Source organism: Salvelinus sp. IW2-2015, linkage group LG32 (assembly GCF_002910315.2).
Source record: "Salvelinus sp. IW2-2015 linkage group LG32, ASM291031v2, whole genome shotgun sequence".
In the NCBI taxonomy this organism is placed as follows: Eukaryota; Metazoa; Chordata; class Actinopteri; order Salmoniformes; family Salmonidae; genus Salvelinus; species Salvelinus sp. IW2-2015.
In genome coordinates, this window is record NC_036871.1 from 17,918,165 (window position 1) to 17,939,191 (window position 21,027).

General features: G+C 42.3%; 1 protein-coding gene across 3 annotated transcripts; it reads left to right on the forward strand.

The window, feature by feature from the left end:
- The first annotated feature begins 444 nt into the window (after positions 1-444).
- On the forward strand, positions 445-21,003 carry LOC111957016 (myb-related protein A-like). Of its 3 annotated transcripts, none has more exons than XM_023977723.2 (15): positions 445-527; positions 8,108-8,195; positions 8,437-8,518; positions 8,612-8,683; positions 8,794-8,886; positions 10,018-10,238; positions 10,584-10,767; positions 10,950-11,024; positions 11,534-11,755; positions 15,319-15,663; positions 17,673-17,812; positions 17,909-18,023; positions 18,163-18,282; positions 18,572-18,679; positions 18,838-21,003. In XM_023977723.2, exons 2-15 carry the CDS (start codon positions 8,158-8,160, stop codon positions 19,120-19,122), a joined length of 2,100 nt encoding a protein of 699 aa, XP_023833491.1. In that variant the 5' UTR covers positions 445-527; positions 8,108-8,157; the 3' UTR covers positions 19,123-21,003. The 3 variants fall into 3 exon arrangements, with proteins under 3 accessions (XP_023833491.1, XP_023833494.1, XP_023833492.1); XM_023977726.2 differs by having other exon boundaries at positions 456-527; positions 8,150-8,195; XM_023977724.2 differs by having other exon boundaries at positions 480-1,603.
- Positions 21,004-21,027: the final 24 nt, after the last annotated feature.

A 21,027-nucleotide genomic window follows, 5' to 3' on the forward strand; every position in this document is an offset into this window, starting at 1 on the left:
ACACGTCGATGTTTGTCTGTAGTTTAGCAGGTCTAGCTTAATTTCCCCAGGGAGGGGTCACTGCATTGTGGCTTACAGCCAAGAATGTGACAGTCTATCAATTGGATTTATGACACGCAATAATACGTGCAATGTTCTCTGTTATCTGTCGTTGTACTACAAAAGTCCACCAGGTGGTAGAATTGCATCAACTTTCAAATATAAAAAACATTGCATCTGCATACAGCTTTTGGCTGTTCATATGTAATTGTAAGATTTTCATGAATTACTTGTAGWCCAAAAGCTATTGTTAGTGATACAGGTGTTGTCGTCGGCTTTTGAAATACACAGCTGCCTGAAAATGAATTTGATACATTTCACAGCGCTGATTTGACAGATACTTTGCGATTCTGACCAATGAGGAGAGAGTCCGCGTGCGCTGCACCGGGGTGGGCGCGAGATTCGGCGGGATAGACATTTCTGAACAAGTGTCCCCCAAGAGACCGTACCACCACGGATAATTTAAATAAGTCTAAAGGAGATGGGATGTGAGTAGCAAGATGAAGACATGAGGTGGAAACAGAATATAGAATAGTGTTTGATCATCAGTCATAAACTCAACCACATGAATAACAAACATAGGATGTTTTGTAAATTGTTATTTGAGCTAACTGGCTCAGCCAAGTAACTTAACGTTAACCGTAAGAAGGTATAGCTAGTTTTAGCTAGCCAGACTGATTAGTTGGCTAATTTGTAGACGTTCGCTTCTTACTAGCTAGCCACCTAGTTTCAAGTGTAAACGTTTTATTGTCACRTGCACAGGATACAGCAGGTGTAAAACAGTACAGTGAAATGTTTAACTTKTGAGCTCTTTCCAACAATGCAGAAATAAAGGTAGCTAATAATATACCGTTAGATAAGAAGAACACACGTAAAATACAAAGAGAAGCACGATCATGCAGTTATATTCAGGTCAGTGCCAGTACCATTATTACAATGTGCAGGGGTCCTGGAGTGATTGAGGTAGGTATACACATGTAAGCAGGGGTAAAAGTGACTAGCAGCAGGATAAATACCAATTATAATAATAATCAATAATAGAACAGGTAGAAAGTGGCTGGTAGCAGGATAAAGACTAGTGGTAATAATAATAAACAATATAGCATCAGCGAACCTTAATAGTAATCACTTAAAAATATATACTGTATATTGTCACATACACCGGATAGGTGCAGTGAAATGGGTTGTTTTACAGGGTCAGCTAAAGTAGTACGGYACCCCTGGAGCAAATTAGGGTYAAGTGCCTTGCTCAAGGGCACATCGAGAGACGTTTCACCTTGTTGGCTTGGGTATTGGAGCCAGAGTATGTGGTGTGAGTCTGTGGTGAATGTGGGTGCATGAGTGTGTATGCGTGAATGAGAAGAGTGTAGGTGTGTGTCTGAGTGGTAGAGACCTGTCGTTGASCATAGAGACAGAGCAGGTAGTCTGTGGGAGTGCAGGGGTAGTAACTATTCAACAGTCTTATGGCCCGTGGAAAGAAGCTGTCTCGGAGCCTGTTGGTCCGAGACCCGATGCTCTAGCACCRCCTACTGGACGGGAGCAAGGAAAACAGCCCATGGCTCAGGTGGGTGGAGACGTTGGAAATGTTTTGGGTCACTAACAGACACCGTTTGGCRTGAATGTCTTGGATGGCTGGGAGCTTGCCCCCAGGGAMGCACTGGGCTGTCTGCACCACCCTTTTTTAGGGCCTTGCTGTCGATTGCAGAGCGGTTGCCATACCAGGCAGTGATACAACCAGTCGGGATGCTTTCGATGGTGCACATGTAAAAGTTCYTGAGGATCTGAGGGCCTATGCCAAATCTTTTCAGCCTCCTGAGGGTGATGAGGCGCTGTCGTGCCTTCTTCACGACTGTGCGAGAGGACCATGTTAGCTCTCGACCCRGTCCACTACAGCCCCATCGATGTGGATGGGGGCGTGCTCGCCCCCGTGTTTTCTCTAGTCCACAATTAGCTTCTTGGTCTAGCTGATGTTGAGGGAGAGGTTGTTGTCCTGGCACCACATTGACAGGTCTCTGTCCTCCCTATAAGCTGTCTCATCGCTGTCGGTGATCAGGCCTACCACYATTGTGTCGTCAGCAAACTTGATAAAACAATTACAATAACAATTCTCTATAAATTTGGACTGAGTGCACTGAGCACCTTGGACCCTGTGTCAAGAGTACCTTTTCTATTCACTCTTTTCCCTCTGTTTGTTAAGAATAACCTTGTCATCCTKTCTGTTTCTAGGAGTACTGGCAACCTAGTTTTGAGTTTCCTGTTGAACAACAGCTCTGCCGGGGAGACGGACCATGTTTTAGTGGAGTAGCCCTGTAGTTTAGCAAAGCTAGATACATATCTTTCTTAAGCAGTRGTTTCATTGTTTTGACACCGTACTCGACTAACCCATTAGACTGTGGGCACAGTGKGTTGGATGTGACATGCTTGAACCTGTACAGTTTAGCAAAATCACTGAAAGTTGAACTCATGCGTTGTCCGTATGGACTACCTCTGCTCCCCTATGACGAGCAAAGAAGGACTTAATGTGAGTTAACACCTGACTAGCAGGAATGTCCTTCAGCAAAGCTCTCTGGGTAATGAGAGTAATAGTCCATCAGTAGAACATAGTTCTTGCCTTCAAGAGAAAAGAGATCTATTCCTACTTTGCCCCATGGTCTCATTACCTCTTTTTCCTCAACCCACATTGGCTCTGCTCTGTTTTGACTGCTATTTATGGCATGTTTCACAAACTGGYTGCTCTATATCAGCATTCATCTTGGGCCAGAATAACACTGCTTTTGCATGTCGTTATGACTTTTCTATCCCTAGATGGCCTTTGTGTATTTTGACTCAACATGTTTTTCTTAGTAACACACTTGGTATCACAATTAGAGGTCTACCGATTAATCGAATGTGCCGATTAATTGGGGCCGATTTCAAGTTTTCATAACAATCGGAAATCGGTATTTTTGTACACCTTTATTTCATCTTTATTTAACTAGGCAAGTCAGTTAAGAACACATTCTTATTTTCAATGACGGCCTAGGAACGGTGGGTTAACTGGCCTCGTTCAGGGGCAGAATGACAGATTTTTACCTTGTCAGCTCGGGGGATTCAATCTTGCGAGCTTACAGTTAACTAGTCCAACGCTCTAACCACCTGATTACATTGCACTCCACGAGGAGCCTGCCTGTTACGCGAATGCAGTAAGAAGCCAAGGTAAATTGCTGCTAGCATTAAACTTCTTATAAAAAAACAATAAATCAATCATAATCACTAGTTAACTACACATGGTTGATGATGTTACTAGTTTATCTAGCGTGTCCTGCGTTGCATATAATCGATGCGTATCGTTGCTCCAAGTGTACCTAACCATAAACATCAATGCCTTTCTTAAAGTCAATACACAGAAGTATATATTTTTAAACCTGCATATTTAGCTAAAAGAAATCCAGGTTAGCAGGCAATATTAACCAGGTGAAATTGGTCACTTCTCTTGCGTTCATTGCATGCAGAGTCAGTGTATATGCAACAGTTTTGGGCCGCCTAATTTGCCAGATTTACATAATTATGACATAACATTGAAGGTTGTGCAATGTAACAGGAATATTTAGACCTTATGGATGCCACCCGTTAGATAAAATACGGAACGGTTCCGTATTTCACTGAAAGAATAAACGTCTTGTTTTCGAGATGATAGTTTCCGGACTCGACCATATTAATGACCTAAGGCTCGTATTTCTGTGTGTTATTATGTTATAACTAAGTCTATGATTTGATAGAGCAGTCTGACTGAGCGGTGGTAGGCAGCAGCAGGCTCGTAAGCATTCATTCAAACAGCACTTTCCTGCGTTTTGCCAGAAGGTCTTCGCTATGCTTCAAGCCTATCAACTCCCGAGATATGGCTGGTGTAACCGATGGGAAATGGCTAGCTAGTTAGCGGGATGCGCGCTAATAGCGTTTCAAACGTCACTCGCTCTGAGACTTGGAGTAGTTATTCACCTTGCTCTGCATGGGTAACGCTGCTTCGAGGGTGGCTGTTGTTGTTGTGTTCCTGGTTCGAGCCCAGGTAGGAGCGAGGAGAGGGATGGAAGCTATACTGTTACACTGGCAATACTAAAGTGCCTATAAGAACATCCAATAGTCAAAGGTTAATGAAATACAAATGGTATAGAGAGAAATAGTCTTATAATTCCTATAATAACTACAACCTAAAACTTCTTACCTGGGAATATTGAAAACTCATGTTAAAAGGAACCACCAGCTTTCATATGTTCTCATGTTCTGAGCAAGGAACTTAAACGTTAGCTTTCTTACATGGCACATATTGCACTTTTACTTTCTTCTCCAACACTTTGTTTTTGCATTATTTAAACCAAATTGAACATGTTTCATTATTTATTTGAGGCTAAATTGATTTTATTAATGTATTATATTAAGTTAAAATAAGTGTTCATTCAGTGTTGTTGTTTATTACAAATACATTTAAAAAATCGTCCGATTAATCGGTATCTGCTTTTTTTGGTCCTCCAATAATCGGTATCGGCGTTGAAAAATCATAATCGGTCGACCTCTAATCACAATACCTCAACCCTTAAACAGAATTCCATCAAGTACAGATAGCTCATCCCTGTATAGACCATAAGGTTATGGTATACCTTGTACAGACCACCCACATGTTTTGACTTGAATACCCTTTTACAAACATTCATCTTCAGTAGCACGTGAAATAACTGTCCACATTTCATCTATGAGACTGGGCAACTCATTCTGAAGGTTTACATGTATGGTCTCGTCCTGCTCATATATCTGGTTTGGTTCTGAGCTGTCAAAAGCTATGGACAATGTGCCCACTAACAATTATTTTCCTGGTCTGTACTCAAGTTGCAAGTCATATTTCTGAAGTTTTAGAAACAGTCTCTGTATCCTTGGTGGTGTGTATTTTAGACTTTTCTTTGCAATAGATCTGTTTCGGCCCACACTGTTTTACCATAGATAAGCACACTTGTGTTGTGCTCTTCAAGAATCTGACCCCATATTAGGACATCATCAATGTACATTTTTGTGCCTGGCACACTCAAATATCTGTTGAACTGTCCTATGAAAGACTTTTGGTGCTGAAGTGAGACCAAACGGGAGTCTTTTAAATGAATACCTACCAAAATGAGTATTGAAAGTACAAAGCCTTGTCTAGACTGATTTTCCAAAACCCCAAGGAGGTATCTAGCTTTGAGAATTATTTAGCACCTACTATGTCCCCAAATATCTCCCCTCTGGTAGGCAGCTAAAAGTGTTCCCTTTTTACATACTTGTTTAGCTCTTTTGGATCCATACACAGTCTAAGCGAGCCGTCTTTCCTCTCCACTATTACTAGTGAGTGGACCCATTCGACCCATTCAGTAGGCTCTTCTACTTTGTCTCGGATATCTAAGGACTCTAGCCTCAGTAGCTCTGCTTTTAGCTGGTCTCTTAGTGATAATGGTACCTTCCTAAGTGCATGGATCACTGGTCTATTTGGCTGCTCTAACTCGATTTTGTGTTGCACCATGAGTTTTCCCCGAAAAACATCAGCATATGCGTCCTCAATATTAGTAATTTAACCATTCACTGTATGAAACCGTTTCACCAGATCCAGTAAGTTACATGACTTTAACCCAATGATGGCTGTTTTTTCTCCCTTTACTATGACAAACGGAACCTTGTGAGATTTAGCGTCTAACTACAGCACCAATGTGCATGACCCTGAAGTGGCAATTGCTTCACCACTATAAGCGTTCAGTCTTATCATTTGTTTTGTGTTCACCACTGGTTTTACCTGAAACAGTAACAATTAACAATTCAGTCTCTGGAATTATGTCGACCTGTGCTCCAGTGTTAAGTTTGAACACAATGTCAGTTCCATTAGTCTTGTAGGTAGCAGTCCAGTCCTTGTCTGGTCCTGCAAGTGCGACTGTTCTCACAAAGGTGTCACCCAAAGACTCCTCACTGTACTCATTGTCACTGCTGTTTCCTAGTCCTCGTTGACACAGTGTACTGTATTTTGTTGTCTAGGCTGCCTGTATTTGAGTGTGAAGTGCTTTTTCATGCCACAGTTGTAACACTCTTTTCTATATGCTGGGCACTGGCGAGGTCTGTGCTCTCCTCTGTAGTTTCTGCACGAGTGCTGGTTCCCTGAAGTGTGCTGCTGACTGCTGTCGGTGCTGTCCTTTGAAGTTAGCCGTTTATCTATAGCTCTTCCTTTGCTAACATACTTCACTTTGCATACTGTGTCACTAAGAACAACACTGTCAATTGACCTAATGTGACTGAGTCACCTTGCTAGCTTGACACATTTGTGTTGCTCTTTCTTGTGTCAATTCATTCTCACCAAGTAACTTTTCTATGACAATTCTATCTCGTATCAGCAAGTCTGCAATTTGACCAAAATTACACGACTGACATTTCAGTTTCAAGTCCATACAACAGTCTGTTTCATTCTGACATCTACTGTTGAAAACATACCTCTCAAATGTCTTGTTTCTTCTGGCATTACAAAAAGTCTGAAAGTTGGCTAATACCAGTTCATAATCTGCTTGCTCTTCATCCGGTAGCTGAAAGCTGTTGTAGACATCAGTAGCGTCCGAGCAACCTACTGTGAGAAACCGGGCGACCATTTGTGCGACGTCTTTATCAACCGCTCCTATCGCCGCCAGAGGGTGAAACAGTGCTTGAACCGATTCCATTGATCTTCAACGTTGCTGTGAAGTTTCAGTTCTGTTGGAGGCTTTAGCGCCTCAATGTCGTTAGCCAGCTAGCACTGCAAAATGACTAGCTACGTGCACTGCACGTTCCGTTAGCTCCGGCGTGGTTATTTTTACATCACTCTTGTTAGCCCAGTGGCTATATAGCTAAAGTTAGCTATTTGACGTGAAGCCTCCTGGCGCCGTTCAGCATTTCCGACCAAAACTTGATGATGGAGGAGTCAAAGGTGAGTTGTGTCACTCCTGGTACCATGTTGTATCCTCCTGTCTAAGAAATACTAAAGAAAACAACTGTTCCTTAAAACACAAGTCCTTCTTCATTCAAGTTAACTGAAGTCGTACAAGTATTGTGCATTGAGCTGAGATCTCCCGCTCTCCTACCCTTCTGCGTGGGCTGTGCGTCCCCTAAGCGGTCACGTGGCCTCTGATACAATATGCCACAGAGTTGTGCGTAGCCACGCAGGCGTGGGTGAACAGGTAGTACAGGAGGGACTAAGCWCACACCCCAGGGGGGCCCTGTGTTGAGGATCAGTGTGGCAGAGGTGTTGTTGCCTACCCTCAACACCTGGGGGCGGCCCATCAGAAAGTCCAGAATCCAGTTGCAGAGGGAGGTATTCAGTCCCAGGGTCCTAAGCTTGGGTGATGAGTGTGGAAGGATTATGGTGTTGACACTGAGCTGTATTCAATGAACAGCATTCTTTACATAGGTATTCCTCTTGTCCAGGTGGGAGAGAGCAGTGTGAAGTGCAATTGAGATTGCGTCATCTGTTGATCTGTTGGGGCGGTATGCGAATTGGAGTRGGTCCATGGTATCTGATGGTGTTTATRTGCCATGACCAGCCTTTCAAAAGCACACATGATTACAGATGTAAGTCATTTACAGATGATAGTCATTTAGGCAGGTTACCTTAGAGTTATTTGGAACAGGAACAATGGTGGTCAGCTTGAAACATGTTGGGATTACAGACTGGGACAAGGAGAGGTTGAAAATGTCTGTGAAGCTGGTCTGTGCATGCTCTGAGAACGCGCCCTGGTATTCCGTCTGGCCCAGCAGCCTTGCGAGTGTTGACTTGTTTAAAAGTCTTGCTCTCCGTGGCTGACGTGAGTGAGATCACACATTYGTCCAGAACAGCAGGGGCTTTCATGTACGACTCAGTGTTGTTTACCTCGAAGCAAGCATAGAAGGCATTTAGCTAGTCTGGGAGGTCTGCGTCACTGGRCAACTCAAGGCTGGGTCCACCTTTGTAATCCGTAATAGTCTGCAAGCCCTTCATACCTATTTTATCTATTCTATTATTTCAGCAAACTACATTTAATCAGAATCTGTTGCTTGTTGTATGCTTTCTCCATAGTTTGTCAATAAGGTTGCTGCATAACAAAAACAATTTGAACAGGATACAGTATGGCTAGCAGCGGCAGCAGAAGACGTCGATACCTTTGGTAAGTTTGAGGGGATGTCTGTTCACTGTCAAATCAAATCAAAATCAAATTTATTTATATAGCCCTTCTTACATCAGCTGATATCTCAAAGTGCTGTACAGAAACCCAGCCTAAAACCCCAAACAGCAAGCAATGCAGGTGTAGAAGCACGGTGTCTAGGAAAAACTCCCTAGAAAGGCCTGTAAACATTATTCTCCTCTCCTCTCTTGTATATTAACCTTATTAGTCCTTCCTTTCTCAGTGATGTYGGGGATGACCATGACTGCATTGAGGTGAAATGTCCCAAGAAGTCTTTGCAGAAAGTCAAGTGGTCGAGGGAAGAGGTAAGTCATTTCCTGACTGAGTTGTCTTCTGTGGTAGCTGATTCAACTCCCAAGAAAATAATATTTAATMTGTTTCTCCCTTGTGATCACAAGGATGAGAGGCTGAAGAGGCTTGTGGATGAACACGGAGCAGATGATTGGAATGTGATCGCAGATAATTTCAAGGTAAGTGTCACCCACACAAAATATGCCCAACTCTGACATCTTTGTCCCTTGTGTACCCGTATATAGGACTGATGTTTTCCTCCTTTTTTTGCATTTATTAATTCTGACAGAAAAGGTCTGAGTCTCAGTGTCAGCACCGATGGCAAAAGGTGCTCAACCCAGAGCTGGTGAAAGGGCCATGGACCAAGGAGGAGGATGAGAGGGTGAAGACAGTTTCTATTCAGTTTTCTGTCTACCAAGTACACTACATGACCAAAAGTATGTCTACCAAGTACACTACATGACCAAAAGTATGTGGACACCTGCTCGTCAAACATTAGTGAGGTCGGGAACTGATTTTGGGCAATTAGGCCTAGCTCGCAGTCTGCGTTCCAATTCATCCTAAAGGTGTTTGATGGGGTTGAGGTCAGGGCTCTGTGCAGGCCAGTCAAGTTCTTCCACACCGATCTCAATAAAMCATTTCTGGATTAACCTTGCTTTGTGCACGGGGGAATTGTCATGCTGAAACAGGAAAAGGCCTTCCCCAAACTGTTGCCACAAAGTTGGAAGCACAGAATCGTGTAGAATGTCATTGTATGCTGTAGCATTAAGATTTCCCTTCACTGGAACTGAGGAGCCTAGCCCAAACAATGAAAAACAGCCCCAGACTATTATTCCTCCTCCACCAAACAGATGGTGAAGTGTGTTTCATCACTACAGAGAACGTGTTTCCACTGCTCCAGAGTCCAATGGTGGCAAGCTTTACACCACTCCATCCGACGCTTGGCATTGCGCATGGTGATCTTAGGCTTGTTCGTGGCTGCTCGGCCATGGAAACCCATTTCATGAAGCTCCCGATGAACAGTTATTGTGCTGAAGTTGCTTCCAGARGTAGTTTGAAACTTGGTAGTGAGTTTTGCAACTGAGGACAATTTTTACACGCTTCAGCAGTGGCGGTCCCTTTCTGTGAGCTTGTGTGGCCTACCACTTCGCGGCTCAGCCGTTGTTGCTCCTGTACGTTTCCACTTCACAATAACAGCACTTACAATTGACTGGGGCAGCTCTAGCAGGGCAGAAATYTGACGAACTGACTTGTTGGAAAGGTGGCATCCTATGATGGTGCCATGTTGAAAGTCACTGAGCACTTCAGTAAGGCCATTCTACTGCCAATGTTTGTCTATGGAGATTGCATGGCGGTGTGCTCAATTTTATACACCTTTCAGCAACAGGTGTGGCTGAAAGATCTGAATCCACAAATTGGAAGGCATGTCCACATACTTTTGTCCATGTAGTGTGTATGTATCACACGTTCACAAATTCTTAATCTTGCTGTGTGTYAATGTATCTGTGCACAGGTCATCGAGTTGGTGCACAGGTATGGCCCCAAGCGCTGGTCCATCATTGCCAAGCATCTGCACGGGCGTATCGGCAAGCAGTGCCGGGAGCGCTGGCACAACCACCTTAACCCTGAGGTGAAGAAGTCGTGCTGGACTCAGGAGGAGGATCGGATCATATACGCTGCTCACAAACGTATCGGGAACCGCTGGGCTGAGATAGCCAAGCTGCTGCCTGGCAGGTAATAACACTTTTATAACAAGCCATAACACTGTTATCACAGGCTAAAACACTCRGTTTGCGTYCCAAATGGCACCCTATTCTCTATATAGTTCACTACTTTTGACGAGGGCCCATAGGGATCTGGTCAAAAGTAGTGCACAATGTAGGGAATAGCGTGATATTTTGGGCGCAGTATCTGTCTCATGGCATCAGACTTTATATGTAGAAATCTCATGAKATTAATCAAATATTTTGTTTGTCTGAATCGCAGGGATATATAACAAATAACAACAAATATAGTGTTKACAATATAGAACATAATATTGTTCTAATTCCATTTCTTTGGTCTGAATYCCCCCCATAGGACAGATAACTCTATAAAGAATCACTGGAACTCGACCATGCTTAGGAAGGTGGAGCATGAGGGCTATCTGCAGGACGTCCCGACTCGGGTGCACAAGACCAAGGCTTCCATCAAGAAAAGAACCAAGTCTTCCGGCTCCTCCTGGCGGAGACAGAATCACTATTTCATGACTATCCCTACAAAGGTGAGCACAGATTTACCAATCAGCACAAGCAACTAGGCTGAAGAATAGCCTAATATCATTCTGAATTGAAAATCAAATTTCACTAAAATCGACTGAAAATCAGTGAAATCAGGATGAAATCAGTCCCAAACGGTTTGTTCATTCTATTACAATGTTTGTGTTGTGAATGTGTGTTTTGGCAGATTTCAGGATATTCCCTTGGCTTGTTGAATGGCCAGTACATGGACAGTGTTCCTGAAACCTCTTTCTTTGTCCCGGTGAGTATCCGCTCTCTGCACTCAATCAGCTTAGCTCAACCATGTTGCAAGTGAACTCCTTCCCTCCCACCAATGTRTAGTAGTTCCTCCTCTGTAATTCAGCATCCAATGTAAGATAAGAGATGAATAAGACTTATAAATCAGGTGTTTTTCCTATCTCCTGGGCTGCGTGTACCCCAGCAGTCGTTCACTGATGGCTCCTCCAACAAAGAGCAGAGAATTAAGGAACTCGAGCTGCTCCTTATGACAGCCGAGAGCGAAGTCAGGAGACGACAAGCCTTGTGTAAGAAGGATGTGTGAGAAGGAACACGTATGTGTAGTTAGTAGTGTAGTATGTTCTAGAACTCCACCCTACCACCCTCCCCACCGGCTTCCCATCCCCAAGCTCTCCTCCGGTTAGCTAGCCGTTCACTCCCGGTTAGCTAGCCGTTCACCCCCGGTTAGCCATTCGCTCGAACTGGACCAAAGCTAACCTTTCTCTGGCCCCCCCCCCTTCTCCATCTCCACAGAACACAGAAGGCCACTACTCCAGCTGGTCCAGCAGCCTGACAGACGACGGTCTGACCAACACGACCCTGAGCAGCTTGGGGAACCAGAGTATGGAGGGCCGTGGTTCGGCTGTCTACACTCCTGTGTCTCCCAGCAGGTTCCTGGCCGTGGAGGCAAGCGCTGTCCTCTCCTCCCTACAAACCATCCCCGAGTTCGCAGAGACTCTGGAGCTCATAGACTCGGTCAGTTGGGTGATTCTCATGAAAGCACTTTTAACCATGAAGTAGCAAAATTTGTTAGAAAAACCATGATCCATCTGCAACAATCAACTATCATTCTGAAGACTATGTTGCCTAGTTTATGGCACTGTGTCTCATTTTAAATACATTTGACATTTTCGTCTGAATTTTGTACATTTTCAGCCCAAAWTCTTATTGCCAAAAAGCATCCGTATTACATCCTCGGGGCATTTTATACAATTTTACTTTAGAAAAACCCAACTTATTTGAATACAAAACTAAATATGTTGCTGTAGTTTGTCCATTAATCAGATTTTTTTTTAATACTAGGTGAAGTTTACATTTTACTATAATATTCATTATGTAAAAACAGTGTCTGTGGACATGTTTCTCATTACCATAAACTTTTTTCAAGTTAATGATGCATTATCTAGAGGAGTAGTCCTTTAGATGAGCACAAGTTCATTGAATGTCTTTTATTTTTTTTATTTAACCTTTATTTAACCAGGTAGGCTAGTTGAGAACAAGTTCTCATTTACAACTGCGACCTGGCCAAGAATAAAGCAAAGCAGTTCGAAACATACAACAACACAGAGTTACGCATGGAATAAACAAACATACAGTAGAAAACAATATATATACATTGTGTGCAATTGAGGAAAGATAAGGGAGGTAAGGCAATAAATAGGCCATGTTGGCGAAGTAATTACAATATACCAATTAAACACTGGAGTGATTGATGTGCAGAAGATGAATGTGCAAGTAGAGATACTGGGGTGCAAAGGAGCAAGATAAATAAATACAGTATGGGGATGAGGTAGTTGGATGGGCTATATTACAGATGGGCTATGTACAGGTGCAGTGATCTGTGAGCTGCTCTGACAGCTGGTACTTAAAGCTAGTTAGGGAGATATGAGTTTCCAGCTTCAGTGATTTTTGCAGTTCGTTCCAGTCATTGGCCTCAGAGAACTGGAAGGAGAGGCGGCCAAAGGAGGAATTGGCTTTGGGAGTGACCAGTGAGATATACTTGCTGGAGCGCGTGCTACGGGTGGGTGCTGCAATGGTGACCAGTGAGCTGAGATAAGGCGGGGCTTTCACCTAGCAGAGGACTTGTAGATGACCTGGAGCCAGTGGGTTTGGCGACGAGTATGAAGCGAGGGCCAGTCAACGAGAGCGTACAGGTCCAGTTGGTGGGTAGTATATGGGCTTTGGTGACAAAACGGGATGGCACTGTGATAGACTGCATCCAATTTGTTGATCAGAGTGTTGGAGGCTATTTGTTAATGACATTGTCGAAGATTGGTCGGATGGTCAGTTTTTCGAGGGTATGTTTGGCAGCATGAGTGAAGGATGCTTTGTTGCGAAATAGGAAGCCGATTTTAGATTTAAATTTGGATTTGAGATGCTTAATGTGAGTCTGGAAGGAGAGTTTACAGTCTAACCAGACACCAGGTTTTTGTAGTTGTCCACATATTCTAAGTAGAACCGTCCAGAGTAGTGATGCTGGATGGCGGGGCAGCGACCGTTGAAGAGCATGCATTTAGTTTTACTTGCATTTAAGAGCAGTTTTTTAGGCAACGGAAGGAGAGGTGTATGCATTGAATCTCGTCTGGAGGTTAGTTAACACAGTGTCCAAAGAAGGGCCAGAAGTATACAGAATGGTGTCGTCTGGCGTAGGTGGATCAGAGAATCACCAGCAGCAAGAGCGACATCATTGATGTATACAGAGAAGAGAGTCGAATTGAACCCTGTGGCACCCCCATAGAGACTCGTAGAGGCCCGGACAACAGGGCCTCCGATTTGACACACTGAACTCTATCAGAGAAGTAGTTGGTGAACCAGGTGAGGCAGTCATTTGAGAAACCAAGGCTGTGAGTCTGCCGATAAGAATGTGGTGATTGACAGAGTCGAAAGCCTTAGCCAGGTTGATGAATATGGGCTGCACAGTATTGTCTCTTATCGATGGCGGTTATGATATCGTTTAGGGCCTTGAGCGTGGCTGAGGTGCACCCTTGACCAGCTCTGAAACCAGATTGCCATCACTAGCACATTAGAGTCTGCTGCCCTATAGACATAGACTTGAAATCACTGGCCACTTTAAAAATGGAACACCTAGTCACTTTAATAATGTTTACATATTTTGCATTACTCAATTCATATGTATATACTGTATTCTATCCTATCCTACTGTATTCTCTATGCCGCTCTGACATTGCTCATCCAAATATTTATATATTCTTAATTCTATTCCTTTATTTTAGATTTGTGTGTATTGTTGTGAAATTGTTAGATATTAACTGTTAGATATTACTGCACTGTTGGAGCTTGAAACACAAGCATTTCGCTACACCCGCAATAACATCTGCTAAACATGTGTATGTGACAAATATAAAATTTGATTCGATTTTTTTAATTTGATTTTTGCACAAAATTTGAGAGATATGCTTTTTGTGCAGTGGAACATTTCAAGGATATTTTAGTTCAGCTCATGAAACATGGGACTAACACTTTACCTGTTGAGTTCTATATATTTTTGTTCAGTGTACTTATGCTAATATAATGGGTCTTTAGTCAATTGCGTTTTCAGGGATTTTAGTTTTATGCTAGTCATTTGGGATTGACAAATGACACAGTGTGATGATTTATTGGGTTGATTTATCTCTAATAGAGCTCGGTACAGTTTTTCAATGACGAAAACTAATGAAACACTCATTACCAAAACATGCATTCTCATTTCTGAAACCTGTTTATTATTACYGTAATGGACCAATATTTAGWAAATATTAGGATAAAGAAAGTGTATACTTTAGAAATTTTGGCTTAATCTGTGACTTTTGTACTTTATCCAAATATGCGTACCTAAAAAAAAACGAGTTATGACAAAAAAAACTAGATTCAGAAAAGGTTATGTGTTGTGGAAAAATTCCAAAATACATTTTAATAATTACATTCTAAATATATTTGTTTTCAGTGTCAGGCCTTTTTATTAGAAAAAATATTAGAAATTGATTTGTTTAACTTTTTGGGGACTTCAAAGACTTGCTTTAATGAGAATTTTTGCATTGGTATTTGTTGATATTGTGGTAAAATGCATCATATCTGATCAATAAACATAACAATCATTATGAAATCGATAAAAACAGATCCTGATCTTAGTGATCCAAGAGGAATTATGGTGGGTTTTATTTATTTTGACGTTTAAAAAAAAAAAAATAGTAAAATGAAAATTATAGTCATTCTATTTATATGGTGTTGCTCTTCCTGTCTCCCTGTTGTGGCTGACTCAGTATGGCACATAGATACAATATAATACTACAAAATGTTGTCTATTTAAGTCTGTGATGTTATTTCTGCTCTTTTTCCTCCTGTCTCATGTTTATTTTCAAACAAAGCACTGGCTCAGTTTTTTCATCCTGTCAAGTTTGTCATATTCATAGATTAAGGTTATTGAACATGCAGATAACTGTTAAGTTGTGTACTTCTGGTTAACAATCCAAATACAATTAAGCATAGTCCTTGTGTTATAATAATCTTGTCAAAACATTAATTCTTATTTGACCCTGTAGGACCCAGTGGCTTGGAGCGAGGTGACCAGTTTCAGCTTGAAGGAAATGAGCTCGCCCCTGAAACAGGAAGTGATGTTGTCTGTCTCTCAAGWGGGGATGCCAGAAGGAGCTAGCTACCATTTTGAGGACTCAGTCATAATGGACCTGAGTGAGAAATACACTGAACTGATGCCTGCCTCTTCACCCACCGTGACTAAGCTGAGCACACCTCCCTCCATCCTGAAGAGGAGGGAGAGGGGGGAGCAGTACCCTGCCAGTCAGTGTCACAGTACCTCCTTTTTGAACAACAGCACCACCTCACCTAGCATCACTCATGTCAAAGCACTGCCATTCTCTCCCTCCCAGGTAGGATGTCCTGACTAGGTAACGTATAATATAATACCATCAAGTAATTATGCAAACCACTGATCTATGATTTATGCTATACATTGTTTTGTAAGACCTTTAAACAGGTCAACATTCACAAGGCCGCAGGGCAAGACGGATTACAAGGACGTGTACTAGAGCATGCGCTGACCAACTTGCAAGTGTCTTCACTGACATTTTCAACCTGTCCCTGACAGAGTCTGTAATACTTACATGTTTCAAGCAGACCACCATAGTCCCTGTGCCCAAGAACACCAAGATAACCTGCCTAAATGACTATCGAACCGTAGCACATGAATTGCTTTGAAAGGCTGGTCATGGCTCACATCAACACCATCATCCCAGAAACACTAGACCCACTCTAATTTGCATACGGCACCGACAGATCCACAGATGACAAAATCTCTATTGCACTCCACACTGCCCTTTTACACCTGGACAAARGGAACACCTAYGTGCGAATGCTGTTCATTGACTACAGCTCAGCGTTCAACACCAKAGTGCGCTCAGAGCTCTTCACTCAACTAAGGACCCTGGGAATAAACACTTCCCTCTGCAACTGGATCCTGGACTTTGTAACAGGCCACCCCCAGGTGGTAAGGGTAGRCAACAACACATCTGCCACATTGATCCTCAACATGGGGGCCAAGCAAGACTCCAACACCATCATTAAGTTTGCCGTTAACACAACGGTGGTAGGCCTGATCACCCACAATGATGAGACAGCCTATAGGGAGTGGGGTGCCAGGACCACAACCTCTCCCCCAACGTGATCAAGACAAAGGAGATGATCGTGGACTACAGGAAAAGGAGGGCCGAGTATGCCCCCATTCTCATCGACGGGGCTGTAGTGGAGCAAGTTGAGAGCTACAAGTTCCTTGGTGTCTACATCACCAACAAACTATCATGGTCCAAACACACCAAGATAGTCGTGAAGAGGGCACAACAACGCCTATTCCCCCTCAGGAGACTGAAAAGATTTGGCATGGGTCCTCAGATCCGCAAAAAGTTAAACAACTGCACCATCAAGAGCATCTTGACTGATTGCATCACCGCCTGGTATGTCAACTGCTCGGACTCCAACCGCAAGGTGCTACAGAGGGTAGTGCGTACGGCACAGTACATCGCTGGGGCCAAGCTTCATGCCATCCAGGACCTCTATACCAGGCGGTGTCAGAGGAAGGCCTTAAAAATGGCCAAAGACTCCAGCCACCCGGAGCGCCAAGTCTATGTTCAAAAGGCTTCTTAACTGCTTTTACCCCCAAGCCATAAGACTGCAGAACAGCTAATCAAATGTCTACCYGGACTATTTGCATTTTTCTTCAGCTGTTTATTATCTATGCATTGTCACTTTACCCCTAGCTACATGTACATATTACCTCGACTAACCTGTACCCCCGCACATTGACTTGGTACCGGTACCCACTGTATTTAGCCTTGTTATTGTTACTTTTTTATTTTGTAAATATTTTCTTAACTCTTATTTCTCTTAACTGCATTGTTGGTTAAGGGCTTGTAAGTAAGCATTTCATGGTAAGGTGAATACACCTGTTGTATTTGGCGCATGTGACAAATACAATTTGATTGTCAAATAGCCTGCATACAGTAGAGCAGGGGTAAGCAGCTAGATTCAACAACACCCCGATTTTTGGTCGGAGCGGATGGTTGGGGGTCCGGAACATAATTCTAATAATTTGTACACTGCAAATATACCACAACTAAGCCCAGAAATAGATTTGAAAATGACCATTTTCATACCTTGATTGGTAAATTGGTAAACAGATTTCCTAAATTAAGCTCATTTTTAGCAGAATTTTTTAACWAAAATCTAAAATCCTCTAAAAACGTTGGGCTAAAAACGTTGGGGGTCGAAGAAAATCACTTGCGTGCTGGTTTTGGGCCTCCTGTTTCCGACCCCTGCCATAGAGTATATTTGTGATATATGATATAAGTATATGGTACAAACACTACCCTGTATTTCTCTGTAGTTTTTCAACGTGTCTGGAGTTGAGGATTTGACTCTAGAAAACCCAGCTCTGACGTCCACCCCAGTGTGCGGTCACCAACGTGCCAACACCACCCCCCTCCAGAAGGAGTTAACAACCAAGTATCAGAAGGAGAATGCTGGGTAAGTGAGTTTTCTAGAACAGTTCTGTGTTAATATTTCACTCCTACACCAATAGACRCTTTCTCACATGCATGTACTGTCTGACTGTTTTACAAGGTTCAGGACCCCCAAGGTTCGTAAAGCCATCATGTTTCCCATGCCACTAACTCCAACACCATTCAAGACTGTCACGGCCACCCAAGAGAAGATGCAGGCCCAGCTGAAAATGATGGTATATTTATAACACAGGAATAACATGTTTATAAGTCATGTCTGTATTATCTGTTTTGTATTTGGTGTGTGAGGGGATGTTGTATTATGTAACTCTTCCTGAGGGATGTGTGTGTGTGTCCGTGTGTGTGTTCTGTTAGATGCAGCAGCCCCAGTCCCTGGCCTACCTGGAGGAAGAGGTGCTTAGAGTGGAAAACAAGGTTGATATGTTAATTCATGCAGAAACACAGGCTGACTTCTGCTCATCCTGGAAACATGAGGTATCTGAAGCTCATATTCATCCATAGAGATTTGTACACAGTAATTATGAAGTAATTCAATTCCATTCAAACAACTTTATTTGTCACCTCCTGGCAATTATGTCAGGGCTATAGCGGTGCTTAAGACACATTTAACTAACAACAAACGATAATGACTAAACAGAACAAATAGACCAGAACCTGCGTGATAAAGACTTCAAAGTGCCGTTCAATAAATATATTAGTATTAAACATAGATGGAATTAAAGTTTTTTTTACAGTCTTATCCATTCCATGTTTTGTAACCCAGGTTGCTCCATCGTCCAGGAGTGTTAGGAAATCCCTGGCTGCGGAACCCTGGAATAAGGACTGCCACAGTGCTCAACTCTATTTCCAAGAAGACTTCAACAATGCACAGGTGAGATATCACTTTTCAAGTTGCCATCAGAAGCACTGAAAATGAGATTCATACAGACTATTGTAGATGAGGATGGCAAACCACGGTGGGAGTGAAGGACAATTAAGAGAGCATTGAMGAATGAGACAGTACTTTAAAGGTCTCTCACATTGTCTCAGATCCATGGGGAGAGCCTGCTGACCAGCGCCCCCCTGAGGTCGTCCATGCTGGGCTGTGAGGAGCTGGTGTACTCGCCAGCCCCTGGAGTAGGACCAGGGAGAGAGGAGCCATGCTGTTACCTGACCCACCACASCCTCACCATCGCACCGAGGAGAGACGACAACTGTGAGTGGGATGCTGTGGTATTTGGGAAGACTGATGATCAGATGATCGTAGCTGAGCAGGCCAGACAGTTCCTCAGCTCCCAGACACCTGGCTGTGCCTCCAGAACCTTGGTACTCTGACAGGACCTCAACACTACTTAGGCTGTGTTTAGACATTCAGCCCAATTCTGATTTTGTTTGCCACTAATTGGTCCTTTGACCAATCMGATTTTTTGCCAGTAATTGGGCAAAAGATCAGAATTGTGCTTCCTGTGTAAGTACAGCTTTAGTAGCTAACAGTTAGCCTCATCCTACTGTATGTGCTTTCTGGCTTGACACTGACGATAGGAGTTGGCAAGAGAGCACAAACAGACCTGGGCCAGGCTCRCTAACAGTCACTAAGATAGTTTTTACCCAGAAGTATGCTAATACTAGACAATTTTACTATAGGTAGGAAAAATCCTATTACCTAATTTTATTTTTTGTCCATGGATTCACACAAAACAACCACCTGTGATTTTTTTATTTGTCTATTTTCAATTACAGGTTGATAGGRAAATGATTTAACAACATGTAGCCGATTAACCATACTGGTAGCAGTTCATTGAAGTTATTTTGTATTGAATAACCTTATTAAAGACCATAACTCTGTTGATTTTGCACTATAAAAAGTGTTGTATGTGTTGTATACTCTAGCAAGAGAAAGGTGGAGGCATTTAATGAGTGTTTTCTGCGTTGAAGGTGCAGAGAAATTGGAATCTGTAACTTTTTGTAATTTATTGTGCAGAAGCCTTTGAAGCTTTTCTCATCAAAAATAATATTGATATTGTTGATATTGATATCTGATGGTGTTAATGCTGTTTTACCGCTAAACAAAACCCCCAACTGAATGGAATTTTTTAACACTTCATCAGTGAATCATGTTAGATACTGAAAGTACTTTTCAAAACTTATAAAGAAATGTACTGTTACTTCTTTGCACAGACTGTAAACATGTTCTAATTATTTTGAATTGGACAATAGCTTGTGTTTCTAATCTCTCTCCCTGGAGATGAAAGCATTGAAAAATTCWCAGAACACATCCTGCCCCATATTCACATTTTGTCCCATATTATTACAAACACAGTTTACAGCCTTCCACCTCAGATATCTATGCAGAAGCAAATTGCACTTATTGTTTTCAACATTTGTGTATTCCTTTGGATGTAGCATACACATTTTGTTATAATTTAATGTACTGTTATTGTTACCAGAAGGGTGATGGAGTTGGGCTTTGTGGCATGGTACTGTGTGCATATTCTGCTGCTACTGAGACAAAGCAGGTCATGCACGTCTGAGGGTCAGAAGCCATTGGAGAAACACTGCCTGGGACAAACATACTTTAATAAACATTTTGGCAGTTGGTTGGTGTACATAAGTTAAAGTACTTGCTCCTTGGGTGTCCAAAGAGTTTGTTTTATGTATTAGGATTTCACTTACTGGTAACTCAAATTGTAAATGTATAGGTATGTAAACTGATTCCTTTCTTAGCAAGGTTTTAAACATGGATTTTAATTTGAAATCATAAAACAGTATGTAGAAAGTTCTGTAAGGCATTTTAAGAAAGTCAAGTGTTGATCTACAGTATTTGATTCTGAAGCGTAGTGTGTTAGTTTTACCCTACATTAAGAAGTATTTTATCAACCTGTGCTAGCTATAGGTAATAGATCCAGCTAAATATCAAATAGGTTTCAGTTGATAGGAGTACTAGGGCAACTGAAGGATATTCCAATCAAAGTTAATTTCAAGTGTACTGCATCTTTGTGTAAAGATTTATTGTAATATGATWTAACATTTTGTTTACCTGTAATATAGTTTATTTTTTAAACCTGTTCCTAATTCTAGGTTTGGAGGGAAAAAGGTACATGTAGCACTTTGGTCTTTCTATAAAATAGAAATTATACACATTTGTTTTTCAGTTTTTATATGACACATTGTTTATGTCACCTGTGTATAGAGTCACTGCCAACTCGTGCACATGTACCTCGGTTTGGTAATAATAAAACG